General features: G+C 38.8%; 1 protein-coding gene across 1 annotated transcript in view; it reads left to right on the top strand.

Annotated features, from left to right (window-relative positions):
* The window catches only part of GALNT12 (polypeptide N-acetylgalactosaminyltransferase 12), a 57,541-nt gene extending 52,073 nt beyond the window's left edge, over window positions 1-5,468 (top strand). Inside the window, exons 9-10 of the mRNA XM_061589022.1 lie at window positions 422-577; window positions 1,708-5,468. Of these exons, the coding sequence (XP_061445006.1) occupies window positions 422-577; window positions 1,708-1,845 (294 nt within the window). The 3' untranslated portion in view covers window positions 1,846-5,468. The remainder of the gene's footprint in view (window positions 1-421; window positions 578-1,707) is intronic.
* Window positions 5,469-18,388: the final 12,920 nt, after the last annotated feature.

Raw genomic sequence — 18,388 nt, 5'->3', positions numbered from 1 at the left:
AACTTTGAAAACCTGGCAGAAAGGCAGGATATAGATTAAAGGCTGTAAGCCTATATATCCTATTACTTGGGAGAAACATAATGAGATTTTTCAGTAAACACATAAGGTTCTGTGAGCCTCCAAACCAAATACCACTGACCCCTGACTTGTCCTTCATTAGTCCTCTTCCTACCATTCCACTGTCATTTTCTTGGGTGGTTTTATATGTTTGTTTCTTTGCATTTATTATTTACATATTACTACTTTGATAGGGTTTAGTGCCTGGCAAATGAATTACCCAAAACAATCTATAACAGGATTGCAATCCAGAAAGTTCACGGTTGCTGGTCCAGAAGACTACAAAAGGGTTTGTTTTTTGCATGTATGCTCTAAAATACTCTATGTCTGAATGTTTCCTCCCCTCCCTTTTGGGGTTTTACAGTTTTTTGAATACACCACCCACAATGAAATACGCTACAATACACGGCATCCTGAAGCCTGTGCAGCTGTTGATACAGGAACTGATTATTTGAAAATGTACTTGTGCCAAGACAATAACCAAAAAATTCCTGAAAATCAGAAATTTGTCCTCAGAGAGGTAAGGATGCAGCTCAATCTTTTTGTTTGCATTGTCCAGCCAGCAGCTGATAGCAATGAGAGTGGGTTACGGCTCAGTCCCCAAGAGGAGCTTCAAATTGAATAGCTCTCTAGAATGGCAGGATGGTTGTTCTGCTTGAGCTCAGTGCTTCTTAGTGCCCATCCTCCTTCCACCTTGTCTCTCTTCACATTGAAACTGTTCCAAAGGTATCCCTGCTTAAGAAGAAGGTTGGGTTTAGTATGCCATGAGAGCTAAAAAAGATGTTTAGAAGCTCTAGTCCACCTGCACCCCACAAACATCTACACACAAAGAATCAGAATATACATGTTCAAGAGTGTTGAGTGGATTTCCTTGATTAGCTGCCCATGTGGATTGTGATGAAGCACCACTTAGTCAGTGCAACCCCAGTTGAGGCTGCATATTAGTGGATGGTAATATGCCTTCCTGTTTTGAGGCAGGTCCTCAGGCATCCTTATATGCTATCAGAGGCCACTGTATACTGTTGTTGATATGCAGATCTGGGCTGTTGTCAGCAGCTTGCATCCCATCACATAAAAATATTTTTAAAATTTACTAAGGAAAAGGACACTCAAACATTAAACTTCATATCAGTTTAAAAGATTTTTCCAGTTTCTCATTCTGTAGATGAGTTTAAATTGTTGCTCCTTTACTATGCAGACTGCCTTCACTACATTTTGATAATCACTATCAGCAACTTTACCAGAACTTTCATATTGAATATGGATGAAATAATTTTTCCAGAACTCTGTTCAAGTCAATTCCTACACATTTTCACCACTGATCAGTAGAAGTCAGATCCCAGAGTTCTGAGGGTTTCGACAAAAACAGTCCACATTCAGTTAATAATTCCTTTATTGCCATTGACTTGTTAGAGAGTGAGGAGCTTACTAAGAGTGCCCACAATTGCTAATTAATCTTCAGGTTCTGAATCTATACAAATAAATTATTGACAGAATTGTACTCTTTTTTGTTCTTCCACTAGTCTTCCTCCTTTCGATTAGACTAACAAAAAGTTGTGTGGGTTTTCCAGAAATTTTCAGCTGGACTTTCAAATAGGATTGCTCTGTTGTTAATGTAAATTATAAAGTATTCTGTACCATCTTTTGTAGGATGGAACTTTAATCCATATGCAGACCAAGAAGTGTTTACAGGCAGAATCAAATGCTTACAATGGCAATCCAGCACCTGTTTTACGGCTGTGTTCCAATTCAGAATACCAGAAATGGTTTTTCAAAGAAAGGAGCTGATACGCAAGTCCCCTATTTCGTGGATGATCAAGAAAATCATTGGAAATGAAGAAAGAAAATTTTAACTATTCTTTTATATGGAGAAGAGATGTACATTTCCTTTTCTTCTATTTTTCTGGAATACTAGAGGCATTGAAACGTATATTTAATGGTTACAGATTTCCCTACAAAGGAATCTCTACCTTATTTGGCAGCTATATGACTTCTCCAAAATGTATCCTCATCCCCCCCCCCCCCAAAAAAAAGACCATATATTTTTATAAGCCTGTTAGGCATGATAATGAAATGCAAGTGATTGCACTTACATTTGAAAACTTTTTTTTTTAACTAAAACTTTCTGCAGTGGTGCCTTTCTAAGATTTGTTAAAACAGGCCAAACTTTTCTGTGAAATGTGTGACTACAGCAGATTCCATATAGATTTGTTTTTGTCTGTATCTGGCATCTTAAGACTGAGTAGCAAACGTGGTGACCTCCAGATAATGTTGGACTCCAGCTCCCATCAGCCCCCCTGTTGAAAGATTATGAGTAGTTGTAGTCCAACAGCAGCTGGAGGACACCATGATAGCTTTCTCTGGCTTATGCTGCGGTACATTTGCTCAAACACTGGAAAAACAGACAGTACATACTGGAAATTATTGTGAATATAAGTAATCATAATATCATAAAATATCAAATGATTGTGCTGTGTCATGACATATTAGGCTAAAATAACTAATTAGATTCCTAATTAGTTATTTTAATTGGCCTTTTTAAACAAATAATTTTAAATTTTATATCAGCAGAAATACTGAACTAGTTGTAATTTCTGGAATCTGGAAACATTAGCGTAGAAAAAAGAATTGGCAGGAGCAGATGTACCAAGGAGCAAACTACCTGTTAAACATGACTGCAGGGTAACAAAGCCCTGACAGCCCTTTCTCTGTAGCAAAGGCAAAGCACATTCAGGAGGGGCAGTTGGCAGCATAGAGGGAAAAGGGAACAGTTAACTTTTTCTTGCTAGTCACTGTTCTTTTGAAGCTTCCCCTTCCAATCTGCTTTTAGTATTCTGAACCTGCATTTACCTCACAAACACAGGTCTAGAACCTGTGGGTACAAAGGCAGCTGCAGAGGGGGGTATTTCAGGAGGACAGCAGCTGGCAGGAGATGGGTTAAGCATTCCATTTCTTCCTGACCTTTCCCCAATGTAGATCACCCTTTCTGAAGCTGTTTTGCAATGGCAAAGTAGATGCTGGGCTTTGTTTCATGTTTGTGATATAATGGATGGTTTGTCCCTAATAATTAATAAGGCAACCAAGGCTTTAGTTCAGTTTTAAAGCAATAATTTTAAAATAATTTAACACTTTAGTTTATAGACTTTTAAACATTCAACTCACACTTAGAGGAGACCCACTGAAATCAACGGATCTAAGAAATACATTGATATTAATGGGTTTCCTCTGAGTATGATTTAATTGAATATCACCCAGGGTACTGGTATTTAAAGAATCACTCAAACAAAACTACCTCAAAAAATTATTAAACTGAAGATTAAGCTTATGACACTCCTGTGCCTTTTTAATATGATAATGTTCCATTTAAAAAGCAGGATAATGTCCTGTGCTCTGTCAGCATGTAGCCATTGACTTCAATAAAGCAAACATTTCATATATACCAGAGGATACCAGCATACTAACATAAGAGTTCGTATACCAGAACAGGCAGTTGGTACTGTATTAAAAATAAAATTCTGTAACCTGTTTTCATCACAGGTACTTTACCATGGAGAAGAAATGCTAACTCTGCAGTGTTTGGCACTTCAGTACAAAGGGATTTCTCCCTGTTTTGGACCATTAATTTGTCAAATTTTGTGTTCTTGACTGTTCCACTGAGGGCATAACAGACCTTCAAGCCATAAAGTGTTAATGTTCCACTTGATCTGATAACCCTACTTATCTGCATGACAGAAAATATGAGGTGTAATATTGGTGTGAGGGATGCTGCACAGTATTTGTATTTTCTTTCAGATTGTTCCTATATTTCTGATTGTGTGATTAAACAAACAGTTGATGCTAGAAGATGGTAGGTTTTCTTGCAGCAACCTCACTTGAAATAAGTTGAGAGTGAGTGTAGAGGATATAGCATAATCAAAAACCATTCTTATTTAATGTTCAATCACCAGCCATAGAACGTCTCAAGAACAACAAAAATGAATGCATTGTCAATTTTCACAGATCAAGCTCTCTCATTTCATACCTGTTTGTAATTCAGCTGGAGTTGGACATCTTCATCAGTGTCTCAGGATAGTCTATAGCAATGTCAGTATGGAGTCCCCCCCAAGAATGTATATCAGTATATTATAAAACAATACATAATACATGAAAAAACAAACAAGTATAGAGTTATGACTAAACAGAATAATAATGTTTCTCTTGTATCCTTGGGGCAGACATAGTCATATACAGATGTAACACTATGATCCTAGTGAAAGATGTTCAGAAGTACCATTCTCCAGCCTTAATCTCTACCTTCTTGTGGGTAATTCTCCCTGCTTCCTAAACCATGGCTAAGCAGTTCATAAGCATTGCCAACTGCAGTTAAAGCCAGGCTTTCCCTTACATTAGGAACTGAAACCATCGTTTAAAGTGGACTTCAGCTCATACATTTAGGAAGATTGTGAGTTTACAATAGCTACTGCCAACTGGTTGCTTAAATACATTGCTCTGGGGCGGGAAATTGTGTTCTTGATACTGGCTTCTGATTTGTTAGTTAGCCTGCATGACATCACCAGTCCCTGGTCTTTGTTGAGCAGATCAGAGTAGAAGAAGGGCAGACAAGTAAATTTAGGTTTGACAATTACATGGAAACATCAAAACCAGAGCTTGGAAAAGTTACTTTTTTGAACTACAACTCCCATCAGCCCCAGCCAGCGGCCACTGGATTGGGCTGATGGGAGTTGTAGTTCAAAAAAGTAACTTTTCCAAGCTCTGATCAAAACATAGCATGGATGGCATCTGAAGCAATGTTGCAAACCTGGGAAAGGAGTGAGACAGTAAAATCTGGGTTAACTGATAGCATTGTTCTTGCAGTGCCAAGAATGGGTCATTTTTGTTACTTTTCAGATCAGGCAAATGGTCTATAATTCTGGCCCATATAACGGTCTCTTGACATTCATCAGCAAGAAAACCTGCGCTGTGAAATTAAATAGGGTAGTATTCAATGTTAGTCCTACTCAGAATAGACCCATTGAAGTTAATAGACATGATTTTTAATAGGTTCATTAATTTCAATCAGTCTACTCTGAATAGGACTTTGTTGAAAACAGCCCTCTGTTCTTGGAGGTGGCTTCTTCCTAAGTGCCTTAATAGTTAAAACAGTCTTATTCTATTTGATATATTGGGAGGGTTTTTTCACCTTATACTTTTATTTCTGTTATCACATGGCTGCTAAAACAATTAAAAAGTATGATTGATATTGTTTAGGAACTTTATAAATATTAGTGAGACTGTGCTTTGTAATGGTTAGATATCCCTGTTTTTCTAGGAATGTGGACAATCGTATAAGTGGGAGATAAGAATCTGAAGAGTTATGTGATTAATGTAACCAACACAAAAGCCAATAAAATGTTTGTTGATTTATAGTTCAACATTTCCTTTTAATCTTTTTTTAAAGCTAATCTCCTAAAGGCCTTATTTGCAAGAGGTAGGCTGCTAGAGGTAAAATGAGAAATATATTTGCCAGGTTCCTTTTTCTGATACTGTGAGTCTTTTTTCTTTCTGTGTGCAAGTTCCTGTTGCATCCTGTTGAATCCAATACTGGAGTAAATTACACTACTTTACCACTCAAAGTACCTTCTTTTTTATTCTACTACATTTGCATTTATATAACAGTTGGATTTTGACCCATGAAATCTAAGGAATCTCCAAAACAGATACGAGTAGTCATTACAGTGAATGTGGAAAGGGTAAATAGACACTTACGGGACCTTTTAAAATGTTTTATTCATTGGGTAACAGCTTTGTTACAATGCTCAGACAAAAACTGGGATGTCAGCGTTGTTGACAGAACATAGAAACAAAATGAGCACTATCTGACTGTGTGTTTTCCACTTAGCTATTTAAAGCAAAGATTAGTCAGGTTGCTACTGGAGATAGGGCCTTTTCTGTGGTTGCACCTTGGTTGTGGAACTTCATTCCAAAGAAGATCTATCTGCCTCATGCCTTCATTGCTGTCTTTTAGATGCTAGGCAAAGGCTATCCTGTTTATTTGGGCTCTTGGGATATTATTTGATTTGCTGTGTATTTTTTTTAAGTAAGTGTTTAATATACTGCTTTTTGGATGTTTTAAAAGGTGTGTGTGTATGTACTCTACATGCTTTTGACTTTCTGCTATTTCTATTATTTTGAAAATTTGCAAACTGCCTTGAAAGCCAGTAATCTCAGGAAGGCATTCTTTAAAAATACCTTATTAAAACAGCTTCTATAATGGTAGTCCAGGTACATGAGGAGAAAGTTCCAGTATACTGCAGGGACCCCTTGTGGGTGTAGTGTATTTTTTGTGCACACAGATATCTTTGGTAGTGTAGACCAAACAGTAGTGGAAATGGTTTTGCTCCCACTATCATTTTGCCTCCAACGCCTAATTTTTCCCCTCATAGGATTAAGTGGCAGAAAATAAAAAAGTACTCATATACCATATGAGTTGAGACTAAATTTATTGTTGATGACTCAATTATCTGGGGCAGGTTTTGCACCCCTTCTTTATAAGTTATGGTCCATGTTTTCACCCAAACAATAGAAAGTGAGCCATTGATAACCAAACCAGCCCATCGACATTGCTTTACCTATTTTATCCTCACCCTGTGTCCACTTTCTTGGTGAGATACTGGAATATAAAGGAACGTTTTAATATATTGGCAAGCTATCATAATACCTGTCGTTATGATTGGGGTGGGGAGAGGTGGTTTATTACAAGGACCTCTGTGGAATGCAAGATTTCCCATTCCTCAAAAACCATCTCCAATATATTATAATACTGAAGAAGTGTTGGTAAGTGTGCCATAGGATGTTTAATCTCTCCCTCCCCATGCTATTTGAGAAGTATCAGAGGAAGGGGAAAAACATTTTCTTGGAAACCCAACCCTGCTACACAACAATCAAGGCTGGGAGCCAGTTCTGAACATGAGGCTTTTAGTACTATACAGCACAGTGGGGGAATGTTTCAGGAGGATGGGGAAGAAAAATGTGTGCCCTTTTGCCCCTGCTATACAGGTCCTAGGGATGGAATGATCTGTCAATTTCAGTTCTCTCAGTTTCTCATTTTTCTAACCTTAAATTCAGTTCTCTACATTTCTGCAGCAATTTGCAATTTTTTTAAATTCTCATGAAAATACTTGAGATTTTAGTGTGAATTTATCTTAATAAATACATTTTTGTATGCAATTTTGATTAATGTACATATTTTTGCAAGTAATTTATCCTACTATAATATTTATTTATTACATTTATATACTGCCCCATAGCTGAAGCTGTCTGGACGGTTTACAGCAATTAAACACAATAAAAACAAATATACAAATTTTAAAACACAAAAAACAATTTAAAAACAATTTGAAAACACATGCTAAAATGCCTGGGAGAAGAGAAAAGTCTTGACCTGGTGCCGAAAAGATAACATTGTTGGCCCCAGGCACACCTCGTCAGGGAGATCATTCCATAATTTGGGGGCCACCACTGAGAAGGCCATCTCCCTTGTTGCCATCCTACAAGTTTCCCTCGGAGTAGGCACCCGGAGGAGGGCCTTTGATGTTGAGCGTAGTGTACGGGTGGGTTCATGTCGGGAGAGGCATTCCATCAGGTATTGTGGTCCTAAGCCATGTAAGGCTTTATAGATTAAAACCAACACCTTGAATCAAGCTTGGAAACATACAGGCAGCCAATGCAAGCGGGCCAGAATTGGTTTTATATGTTTGCACAAGCTGCAGCTTCTGAACCGTCTTCAAAGGCAGCCCCATGTAGAGTTAATTGCACTAATCTAGCTTGGAGGTTACCAGAGCATGGACAACTGAAGCCAGGTTATCCCTGTCCAGATAGAGGCATAGCTGGGCCACCAACCAAAGTTGGTAGAAGGCACTCCGTGCCACCGAGGCTACCTGAGCCTCAAATGACAGAGATAGTTCTAGGAGAACCCCCAAGCTACGAACCTGCTCCTTCAGGGGGAGTGTAACCCCATCCAGGACAGGTTGGACATCCACCATCCGGTCAGAAGAACCACCCACTAGCAGCATCTCAGTCTTGTCCGGATTGAGCCTCAGTTTATTAGCCCTCATCCAGTACATTGTCGCAGCCAGGCACTGGTTCAGCACATTGACAGCCTCACCTGAAGAAGATGAAAAGGAGAAATACAGCTGCATGTCATCAGCATACTGATGGCAATGCACTCCAAAGCTCTGGATGACCGCACCCAACGGTTTCATGTAGATATTGAACAGCATGGGGGACAGAACTGACCCCTGTGAAACCCCATACTGGAGAGTCCAGGGTGCTGAGCAATGTTCCCCAAGCACCACTGCTGTGCAGTCCTTCCCATTCCCAACTCAGCCAGTCTTCCCAGAAGGATACCGTGGTTGATAGTGTATCGAAAGCTGCTGAGAGATGAAGGAGAATCAACAGAGTCACACTCCCCCCATCTCTCTCCCGACAGAGGTCATACAGGGTGACCAAGGCTGTTTCCATGCCAAAACCAGGCCTGAAACCCAACTGAAATGGGTCCAGATAATCGATCTCATCCAAGTGTGTCTGGAGCTGGCCTGCTACCACTCGTTCAAGGACCTTGCCCAGGAATGGAACATTTGCTACCGGCCTGTAGTTATTAAGATTTTCTGGGTCCAGGGAGGGTCTCTTCAGGAGTGGTCTCACTATCGCCTCTTTCAGGCAGCCAGGGACCACCCCCTCACGCAGAGAAGCATTAATCACTTCCCTGGCCCAGCCGGCTGTTCCATCCCTGCTAGCTTTTATTAGCCAAAAAGAGCAAGGATCCAGCACAGAAGTGGTTGCACAAACCTGTCCAAGCACCCTGTCAACGTCCTCAAGCTGTACCAACTGAAACTCATCCAAGAAATCGGGACAAGGCTGTGCTCTGGATACTTCGCTTGATTCACCTGCTATAAGACTGGAGTCTAAGTCTTGGTGGATGCTAAAGATTTTGTCCTGGAAGCGCCTAGCAAATTCATTACAGCGGGCCTCAGATGGTTCTGCGTCCTTGTGGCCAGTGTGTAATAGCCCCCGGATAATTCTGAAGAGCTCCACTAGGCGGCAGTTTGATGATTTGATAGTGGCAGCAAAATAGTTTTTTTGCTGCCCTCACTGCCCCTAAATATAGCTTACCATAGGCACTTACCAGTGTGTGATTGCAGGTTGTGTGTTATTTTCACCAATATATTCATTTTGTGCATACTTTTCCTTAATATATACATTTTTGTAAACATTGCTTGATTGGAGAACTGCATCACAAAATTCAGTTAAGTGCAAATTTCGAAGGATGGCTATGTGTCAGTTACCTTGTTTCAGAAATTTTGAATTTGATAAATTCGGCTTTAAATGTAAACTGAATCAAATTTCTCTCCCATCTCTAGCAAATCCTAAACAGTACCGCAATACTCCTGTTCTGAATAGGAGTGCTCCTATAGGTACATGTAAAATACGTAAATGTACTGCCCTCAAGTCGATTCCGATTTATGGTGACCCTATGAATAGGGTTTTCATGAGGCTGAGAGGTAGTGACTGGCCCAAGGTCACCCAGTGAGCTTCATGGCTATGTGGGGATTCATACCCTGCTCTCCCAGGTCATAGTCCAACACCTTAACCACTACACCACACTGGCTCTCAATAGGTGCATAGTTGTTAATATATACAAGCTACTTTTCAATTTTCTATCTTTGTCACTGTGCTGTCGTCGGACTTTTTATTATATTATTTCTAGATGTTAGATCCCATGTTTATAATACTTGCCCATTATACATTGAAGTTACCTGCTTTTCTTATACCTTTGGTCTCTGCTGCCACCACTTAATTTTACATATTTCCTTATTCACTTAATACACCTATTATCACACAGTAGCTGTGTTCAGGGCTTACGCTATGGGACAAACAGACCAGGAGACTTAAAAGTCAAACATTAAAGCTTACTTATAATATCAGATGAGTATTTGCAGATTAGATATTAAATTATATTTGTTCAAAATGTTACATCTACTTAAAAAGGAGGGGTGTCTATTTCTTTGCACTAGTTCTCTTATTCCAAGCCAGTAGCCCTTAGGTTTACGGAGATTTACAAAGAACTTAGCCCAAAGTTTTCCTCTCTTGTCAGGGACTTTGCTGCTTCCTGTGGACAAATGTCAGCAGCTGAGAATCTAGCTTCAGCTCTTCTGGGGAACTGCGGCTAACTTTCTGACTGCCAGCTAAAGACCACCTATACATTGCAGCCTCTGTTAAAAGTAAACTGCTATACTTTTCCGCTCATCCAGTTAGCTATTTGCAAACCAAATAGCTTTTATAACAATACTTTTGCATATAAATGTATACAGCAGTTATGTAATACAATGTTACTGTTTTCCCATAGTCACACTCTTCACCAGGAGAAAGGTAATTAGGCTGAAACAAAGCATTTATTGCACCAGTATCCCAAATCAGAAAGACAGAGTCCAGAAAAGCAGCATTGTTGTTAACTGAAAAATATTAGTCATGGCCTGTCTGAGTAATTCTTGGGAAGAAGTTCTCTGGAGAGACCTTGATGGAAAATTAGAGATTTAAAAAGCCTGGTATAGCCGAACCATTAGGTTATACAAATGGATATGTGAATACCACAGGTATGGAGAACCACAGAGGTGAATGTAGCTAGCTCTAAATCAACAGAGCATCACTTCCGTATACCATTCATCCTACAGTATCTATTATCAGTGCCTGCTTAGTGTGATGGGTGAAGTTGTAACAGGCAGGTGCATCTATCCATCCTTTGGGAACATAAGGAGGCTGCCATTTATCAAGACACCTGCTCCCTAGCAGTACACTTTGCCAGAGCTTCTCAGTGCCACTGCTCTTGATACACAGCAATAGGCCATGGAACTGGAGAAGATAACCAGCTGGAGAATAGTAGTTTGGTACCAAAGAACTACATCGGTACCTGAAATTCACACATGAAAAGGACTACAAGCTTTGAATAGCACAATTAAGAGTTCACATATCAATAGTTCGATTTTGTGTAAAGCATGGATTTTATATTGCAGTGTTTGCACATAATTTTTATGTCACAGGTTCATAGCAACCATGAGAATGTTTCCATAGAGTGAGTAGTGCAGGAATGGGAAGCCTGTGACCCTCCAGATGTCTCTCACCCCTCACGATTGGCCATGCTGGCTGGGGCTGATGGGACTTAAGAGTCAAACAATATCTGAAAGGCCACAGGACCCCCATATCTGGACTAGTGGATAGTTTCTAGCATCAGAGAACAGCAACAAAAATTCACAGAGAAAACCTATTGTATGTGGTCATGGAGCAAAAAATAGGGAGATAGTGCAGATGCCTTGTGTCTGTGTAAGAAAGCAAGCAAATACCCTGAGAGCAACAATAAAACCCAACAAGCAGTAGTTGTATAAGAGAAGTTAGTATTTTCCTGTGCATTACTGTTTACAGCTAAAGGAGTGTCTGTAAGCCAGTCCAGTGCTAGGAAGTCTAAAGTTAACGGTAATCACATGAAGCTAGTGGTTATAATTTATGCAAATATATCACAGGTTGTGTTTACTGAACAATTGTATGTCACTCTTCAGTTGAAAAAGCTCCCAGAGCTGCCTAGGTAAGAACAATAAGAAATAATAAGACTGTCCCTGCCTGCAATCTTACATTCTAAAAGGCATGGCACAAAGAGGAGAAGGGAGGAGGAAAACAAACTCAGTTACCAGTTCTTAAAGTTACAAACACACACTTGGCAATCCATTTGATAGCTCCCTAAGCCCACAATTTGAATACTGATATAGTATTTATTAATTCATTCCCTCTGTTTCCTGTATTCAGGCACAAGTGCTGATGCTTATGTAGCCAAAAGAAATACAAAAAATATTTAGAGGGAAAAGGGAAGGCAATGAAGAGGAACACTGCATAGTGCAATATTTTGTTGCAGGTCCTACTTGCATTTACTAATAGTAAACTCAGTTCTTTGAAAACCAATCCTTATGCAGCTAAAACGGTACCATCCATGCACAAGAGAGGTATCAACAGGCTTGAGGAAATCTCAAGGTTTGTAGAAGTACACATTTATTGGGGGGGGGAACACCAAGAATCATAAAAAAAATTAACCGCCTAATGGGAAGTGAGTATGCTTATTGGCCATGAATGCTGACTATTAGGGTAAGGAATGGAATACAGTATCCGGAAAGAGGGCAGGGCTGGCACACTAAATTGGAGCACACTATGCTGCAAAATTTTGTTGCAGTTCACACTCCTTTATTTGAAAATTTTATAGGCAGCTTTCCCAGTGGAGCATACATGTGAAGTGCATCACTAATGCTCATTCACTCAAACATTTATCTGGTGCCCAATCATCAACTTTTTACAAGTAGAAAAATTGCTCCAGGAAGGTCTGCATGTGTATTGTATGTGTATACATCTCTTGTAACAGCACAGGGGTCAGGCAGTCAGCACTTTACATGGCTGAGTTCTGTTGCAAAAATGAAGAAACAAGGAGAACAGATTTACCCGAGGTCAATCCTGAGGTGAAGATGGTATGTCTTTCACTTCATAAAGTGGTGAGTGCTTTTAGCAGTGGGCTCACTACTTAAGTTACTTATGTCTGATTTCTTATTTTTTTGATTACTGTAACCTAACAATTGGCCGCGAAATGTATAAATAAATTCAGTTGGAAATACTGCATTTGATGTTATGTGAGATTATAATTGAATGTTCCATGGACCCCAATTCAGAGGAAGTTAGTTGAAGTCAATGCGACAACTTAGTCAAGAAGACAAGACTATCCTATGTTCCACTGATGTATATTAATTGGAAGTTTCTGTTGATTTCATTGAAAGTTCCCATTAATATTATAGGAACTTTTGCATTTCTAATAATCTTTAATCATATATATTTTATAGCCTTACAGATTTATTGAGGGATCATAAGTGGCAAGAATTTTATTTCTGTGCAAACTGTAAGAGATGGAAAGACCATGATTCAAATTTCATGCCCTCTTTTTCTTTGTCTGATTTAAAATAAATGTGATGAAGTTTCAGCCAATTCCCTTGAGCAGATTTCTCTGTAATTTGATAAAACACTCTAGCAGAATATAGTCAGAGAGCTAACATTCTGTTGAGTTATCTGAAATGAAATCTTTGCACATTATATCTGGCATTAATAACTTGAACAAACCTTGGGGGGTAGACCTCTGTATGTCTCTGCAAGTGTATTTTTGATATAATGAAGAATAATAGTTTGATACAGTACAATTATGATGAGTCTGTCTGTGTCCATTAATGCTGGCTTTATAATTAAATTCCTAGCATTATTTTTAAAATTATGAAATAATAAACTTTAAATGTTAAAATTGTATAAATAAAATTAAGTCTATCTCTTTACATCTTTTTAGCACATGGCACAAAAGTATGATCAGCAGCACCTGCAAAGCCTTTTGCAAGGCACTTTGAAGCCCTGACCATCAGGTGATTGTCAGGGCTTCAAAGTGTAGGGCAGGGTTCTCTGCAAGTACCAACTTTGAGCAGATTGTAGGTGCTTGCAGAGAGCTCTGCACAGCTGATAATCAACTGACCATCAATTCCAACAATCAGCTAGGAACTCCCTAGTGCAGCAAAGAAGCTGGAGGAAGTGATTTGAATTTAAACTGCTTTCTCTGCTGGCAGGAAAACGCTCCTATAAATTGAGCATTTCCTCCTCTACAGAGAAAGCCATTTGGATCCAAAGCACTTCTTCCAGCGCTTTGAATCCAAGCGGCTTCCTCTGGAGAGGAAAACAAAAATACTCAGTTTTCCCCTCTGCAGAGACTTTAAGCTGATCAGGGTTGCAGGGAAACCCTTTGAAGATGGGCTGCCAGCACCAATCAGCTGATTAGTGTTGAAGGAATGTCTTTAAAGAAGTTGATTTAGCCCCAGCTGATCAGTGGTTACAGCAACCTCCTTTGAACTTCAATAGCTATCACTTAGGGTTGCCAGGTTCAGGGCCTGAGACTTATCCTGTGTCTTTAGGAGTAGAGAAAGTCAGCCAAGTGCAGGTGTTCTTGCAACACTATACTGGGAAAAACCACAAGGTGCCAGGCCCAGCCTCCAAGAGGTCTTCTGTATCTTTAAAAGTTGTGCAGGGGGAAGGGAGAATTCCACCTTGTGGTTTTTCCCATTACAGTGTTGCAAGAACACCTGCACTTGGCTGACTTTCTCTTCTCCTAAAGATACAGGATCAGTCTCAGGCCCTGAGCCTGGCAAGCCTACTATCACTTGACACCATTATGACATCTAGTGATTGACAGGTGGGTGATCTTGCTCCCCCCCCATCAGAGTTGATCCATTGGGTGTAGGTAAAATAAGGATAAGTTCCACACCTTTGCAATGTAACCAGAGTGCCTGCCTGCTATGAATAAGGGAGTTCCAAAGCACAGGTACTATCATACTGAGAGTTTGTTGCCTTGCAAATGTGGAGAGAACATCATATGGTATTTGTAAGAGTGCTTCTTCAAAAGACTGAAGTGGTTCAAAGAACCATTGAAGTGGTCAAGTAGGCACATAGAGGACAAGGCAATCCCTCAGGTAAACTGGTCCAAAGCTGTTAAGGGCTTTATATTCCAATAATAAGACCTTGAACTTGGCCCTGTAATAAGTGCAAATATTTGGGGAAAGGTATGATATCTTATGTATTAATTATTACATTTATATTCTGCCCTTCCTCCAAAAATCTCACTTAATGAAACAAAAATAACCATAACCTGATTTGAAATCTTCCCCTCCCTGCCTCACCATAGATCTTACTTTATCCCATAAAATCACATTACTTAATCAAACTATTTAAAGCTAATGATAAAGTAATGTGTCTATCTTCTATCCTATATGCTTTCTGTAGCATTTGTTTGATCATTCTTCCTGAAAAGAGAGAATATTTTGGGAGATGTATATGGTATATATATGATAATGGCTTTAATACTGTGTTGAACAGGGGAAAATATTTAAAATTATTAGGAATACAAGAAAAGCAAGATCCTAGTCTAGTATCTGTTATATTAGCCCCAGAAAGCATTAAGACTAGAAATTAATTCAAAAGCAAAACTCTTATGATATTCAAAGAGGAAAATTGTTAGCTACTAGTTGAGGCAAGGTCTGTATAGTACAACAGAACAGAGAGCAGTTTCACATGGTGTTTTCCGAATTTTTAGGAGGATTGAACACACTGTTTATAAACTAGTTCTGCAATTAATCTGAGTGTAATTAATTGTAATTAATAGTAAAAAATTATACATTTCACCGAGTAATTAATTTAGTGCCATATGAACTCAGTATTGGTTAGTTTGTTTATATAGCATAATCAATGTGCATGGCACTTGCAGAGTATAAGAGGGCAGGTCCCTGCCCTGTGGAGCTTACAATCTAAAATTCAACAGGGGGGCAATAACAGAGAAAGAGGAGGCTGAAATAAACAAGAAGAATTTGTGGCTATCTCACTCATGCATGCTTAAACGTAATAGTTACAGTAGAACATTGGAACTAGGGGGTTGTGCCAAAGGTTTAACCAAAATGTGAGATTTAAAGAAAGACTTTAAAGAAGCAAGAAAGGTGTTCTGGAAGGCAATCCCAGATATACATGGCAGTAAGAGAGAAAGGGGAAAGTGTTTTGACGGAGGTAATATTTGTGCTGGAACCAGAAGCAAATCTGCTTGTGCTCAGTTCCTATACAATCCACAGTAGCACAGATTAAAAGATTCACTGTCAGTTGCTGCTTATATACAGTATATGGTGCTACATAAATTAGTTGTTACGGCGGTGGAGGCAATAGTCCTAATTAATTAAATAAATACCTATACCACACTTTCCAATCACGTTATTCTCAAGGCAGCTTAGAAGTAGTTGCTATAATATAAAAAGTCAAACAAAAAAGTCACATATACACACACAGCTCAGCAGCCTTTTATCCCTGGTTGGTGGATGATGGGGCCAGAAAAAACTTCCCATTGGGTCTGCAGACCAAGGGCTGCAGTTAAGAAGGTTACTGAGCTATTAAGAATAGGCATTGTTTAAATGCTCAGTATACAATGTATTGGACCCATAGGAAGCCTTCCTCTGACGTCTGATTAGTGTCATTCTGCTGTATTTGTCAGAACATGAATATTAGGCAGGTGCCATCTCTGCTATCTTTTCGGAGCCTTTTGAAGACTTTCCTCTTTCAACAAGCCTTTTAGGTTGAGACCCATCCCAGTCTGCGTCTGTGTTAGAATTGCTTAATATGTTTTTTAATAATGTTTTTAACCCTTTTAAAAAGTTTTTTAAAAAATGTTTTTAATGCTGTTTGTTTTGTTTTAATGTATTTTAAGATCTGTTTTTATAATGTTTTAAAGTGTTTTTAGCATTTGTTTGCCGTCCTGGGCTCCTGCTGGGAGGAAGGGCGGGATACAAATTAAATAATAAATAAATAATATAATTTAAACAAGAGTCATCCTTTAACCTCATATTGCTCTCTTTGACTGCTTCATTTTCATCTTTGTTACCTATATGACTGTATGAGAGGTTGTTGTCTTCACTCATGCCTAAGGGAATTTGATATTACAAACCTGACATACAAGCAGACCTGGATTTTGGTATCTGCAGCTGAGAGACAATTTCTGGAGATGAATGCAGATGTGTAGTAGCTATGTTGGATAATTCAAGGAACCATTTGCCAAAACAAACCTGTACTCCCCCCCCCAAAAAAATGCTATGCAGCCAGCACTATGCAGTCATCCATTGCTATTGGGTAAATTTCCCCCTTATCCATTCTAGATCTTTACTAATATGCAGTAAGACTTTAGGAGGTCAAGCATATGGGTGGTTCAATCTAGAATATAGGACTGCTAAGAAAAAATTACCTAAATATATTAAACTTTTCACATTGGTTGAAAACAGCGGGAGCTATTAAGGAATTGATTACATTCCCAGCATTTTATTGAAAACTACTCTTAAAGCAAAAGAAATAAGACTTTAAAAGAAAGCTATGGCAGGAACTAAGCTTGGCAATAAAAAGAAAAAAATGACACATTTTGGGAGATAGTATCATATGGTATGAAAGTGGTTAGAATTCTGATAGAAGCACAAATTTCTGCAGAATTTGGGCAGCATACTTCTCTGATGTTCATGGAATAGAGATGGGTCACAAGTATCCAGAAACAAAATTAGTGTCAAAAGAACCACAATCCCCAAAAGGGTTTTTTTTACCACATGTGGTGGTCTTGCCCTGAAACTTTCTCATTCTGAACCCTAATTTTTACTGAAATTGGCAAAATCACTAAACAATCCCTGTGACCTCTTCCACAGGCAGCCCTATTAAATGTTTATAATGGTTTTGTTGGCAAAATACTGTTTAAAGATCTAGTAACTAGGCTATTAGCAGCAGCAAAGTTAACAATTGTGGGAAAAAATCACATTTAAATCTGCTGGAGATTTGGAATCAAGAATTATGGACTATAGCACTGATGGAAAAACTACCTTACAAACTGAGAGCTATGAAGAAAGGGTCTGACAGCTTCCTCAAAGTGTGGTACTGCCTTATTGAATATGCATCTAACATACACGGTAACGTCACACCACCACAAACACATAGAAATCTATGGAGGAATGATTTTGGCTAACTGAACAGCTTTTTCTTGAACTATATGTTGATTTAAAAAAAATTGAAGTCTTGATGTCATTCTGTAATACCTTCTTGACTCTTCTGGCAATGTATAATCACAATCATTTTAGTTATGCTTGTTTGTATGTTAAACTCAATACATACTTTTTTAATATAGAAAAGACCTAGAATCACTACCAGAATGGCAGCCAGTATCACCCTAAGAAGCAGAGACTTGGATTACCAGGTTCACAATGAAAAAGGTACCAGATTAAGATACATTACCACCAGAATTATACAAAAAAAATGTGCATACTGGTGAACTCCTAGTTTGGTTCAATTGTTTACGGTAATTAACAGTAGAGGATGCAACCTGAGTATCATTTGCCCCATTAATAAAAAGGCAGAAAAATAACCCTCAGAATTATTGACCAATCAATCTTATAGATATGTCAGCTAAATTGTATGGAAAATGTCTTCTCCAAAAATTACAAGTGTGGATCATAGAAAATGATATTTTTTTCTGTGAGGAACATGCAGGTTTCAGGCAAAATTATAGCACTATTGATCAATGCTTTATACTAAATGTAAATGTACTGCCTTCAAGTCAATTCCGACTTATGGCGACCCTATGAATAGGGTTTTCATGGTAAGCGCTATTCAGAGGGGGTTTACCATTGCCTTCCTCTGAGGCTGAGAGGGAGTGACTGGCCCAAGGTCACCC

This window comes from Rhineura floridana, chromosome 1 (genome assembly GCF_030035675.1).
Source record: "Rhineura floridana isolate rRhiFlo1 chromosome 1, rRhiFlo1.hap2, whole genome shotgun sequence".
Classification (NCBI taxonomy): domain Eukaryota; kingdom Metazoa; phylum Chordata; class Lepidosauria; order Squamata; family Rhineuridae; genus Rhineura; species Rhineura floridana.
This window is presented reverse-complemented; position numbering and strand designations above follow the sequence as displayed.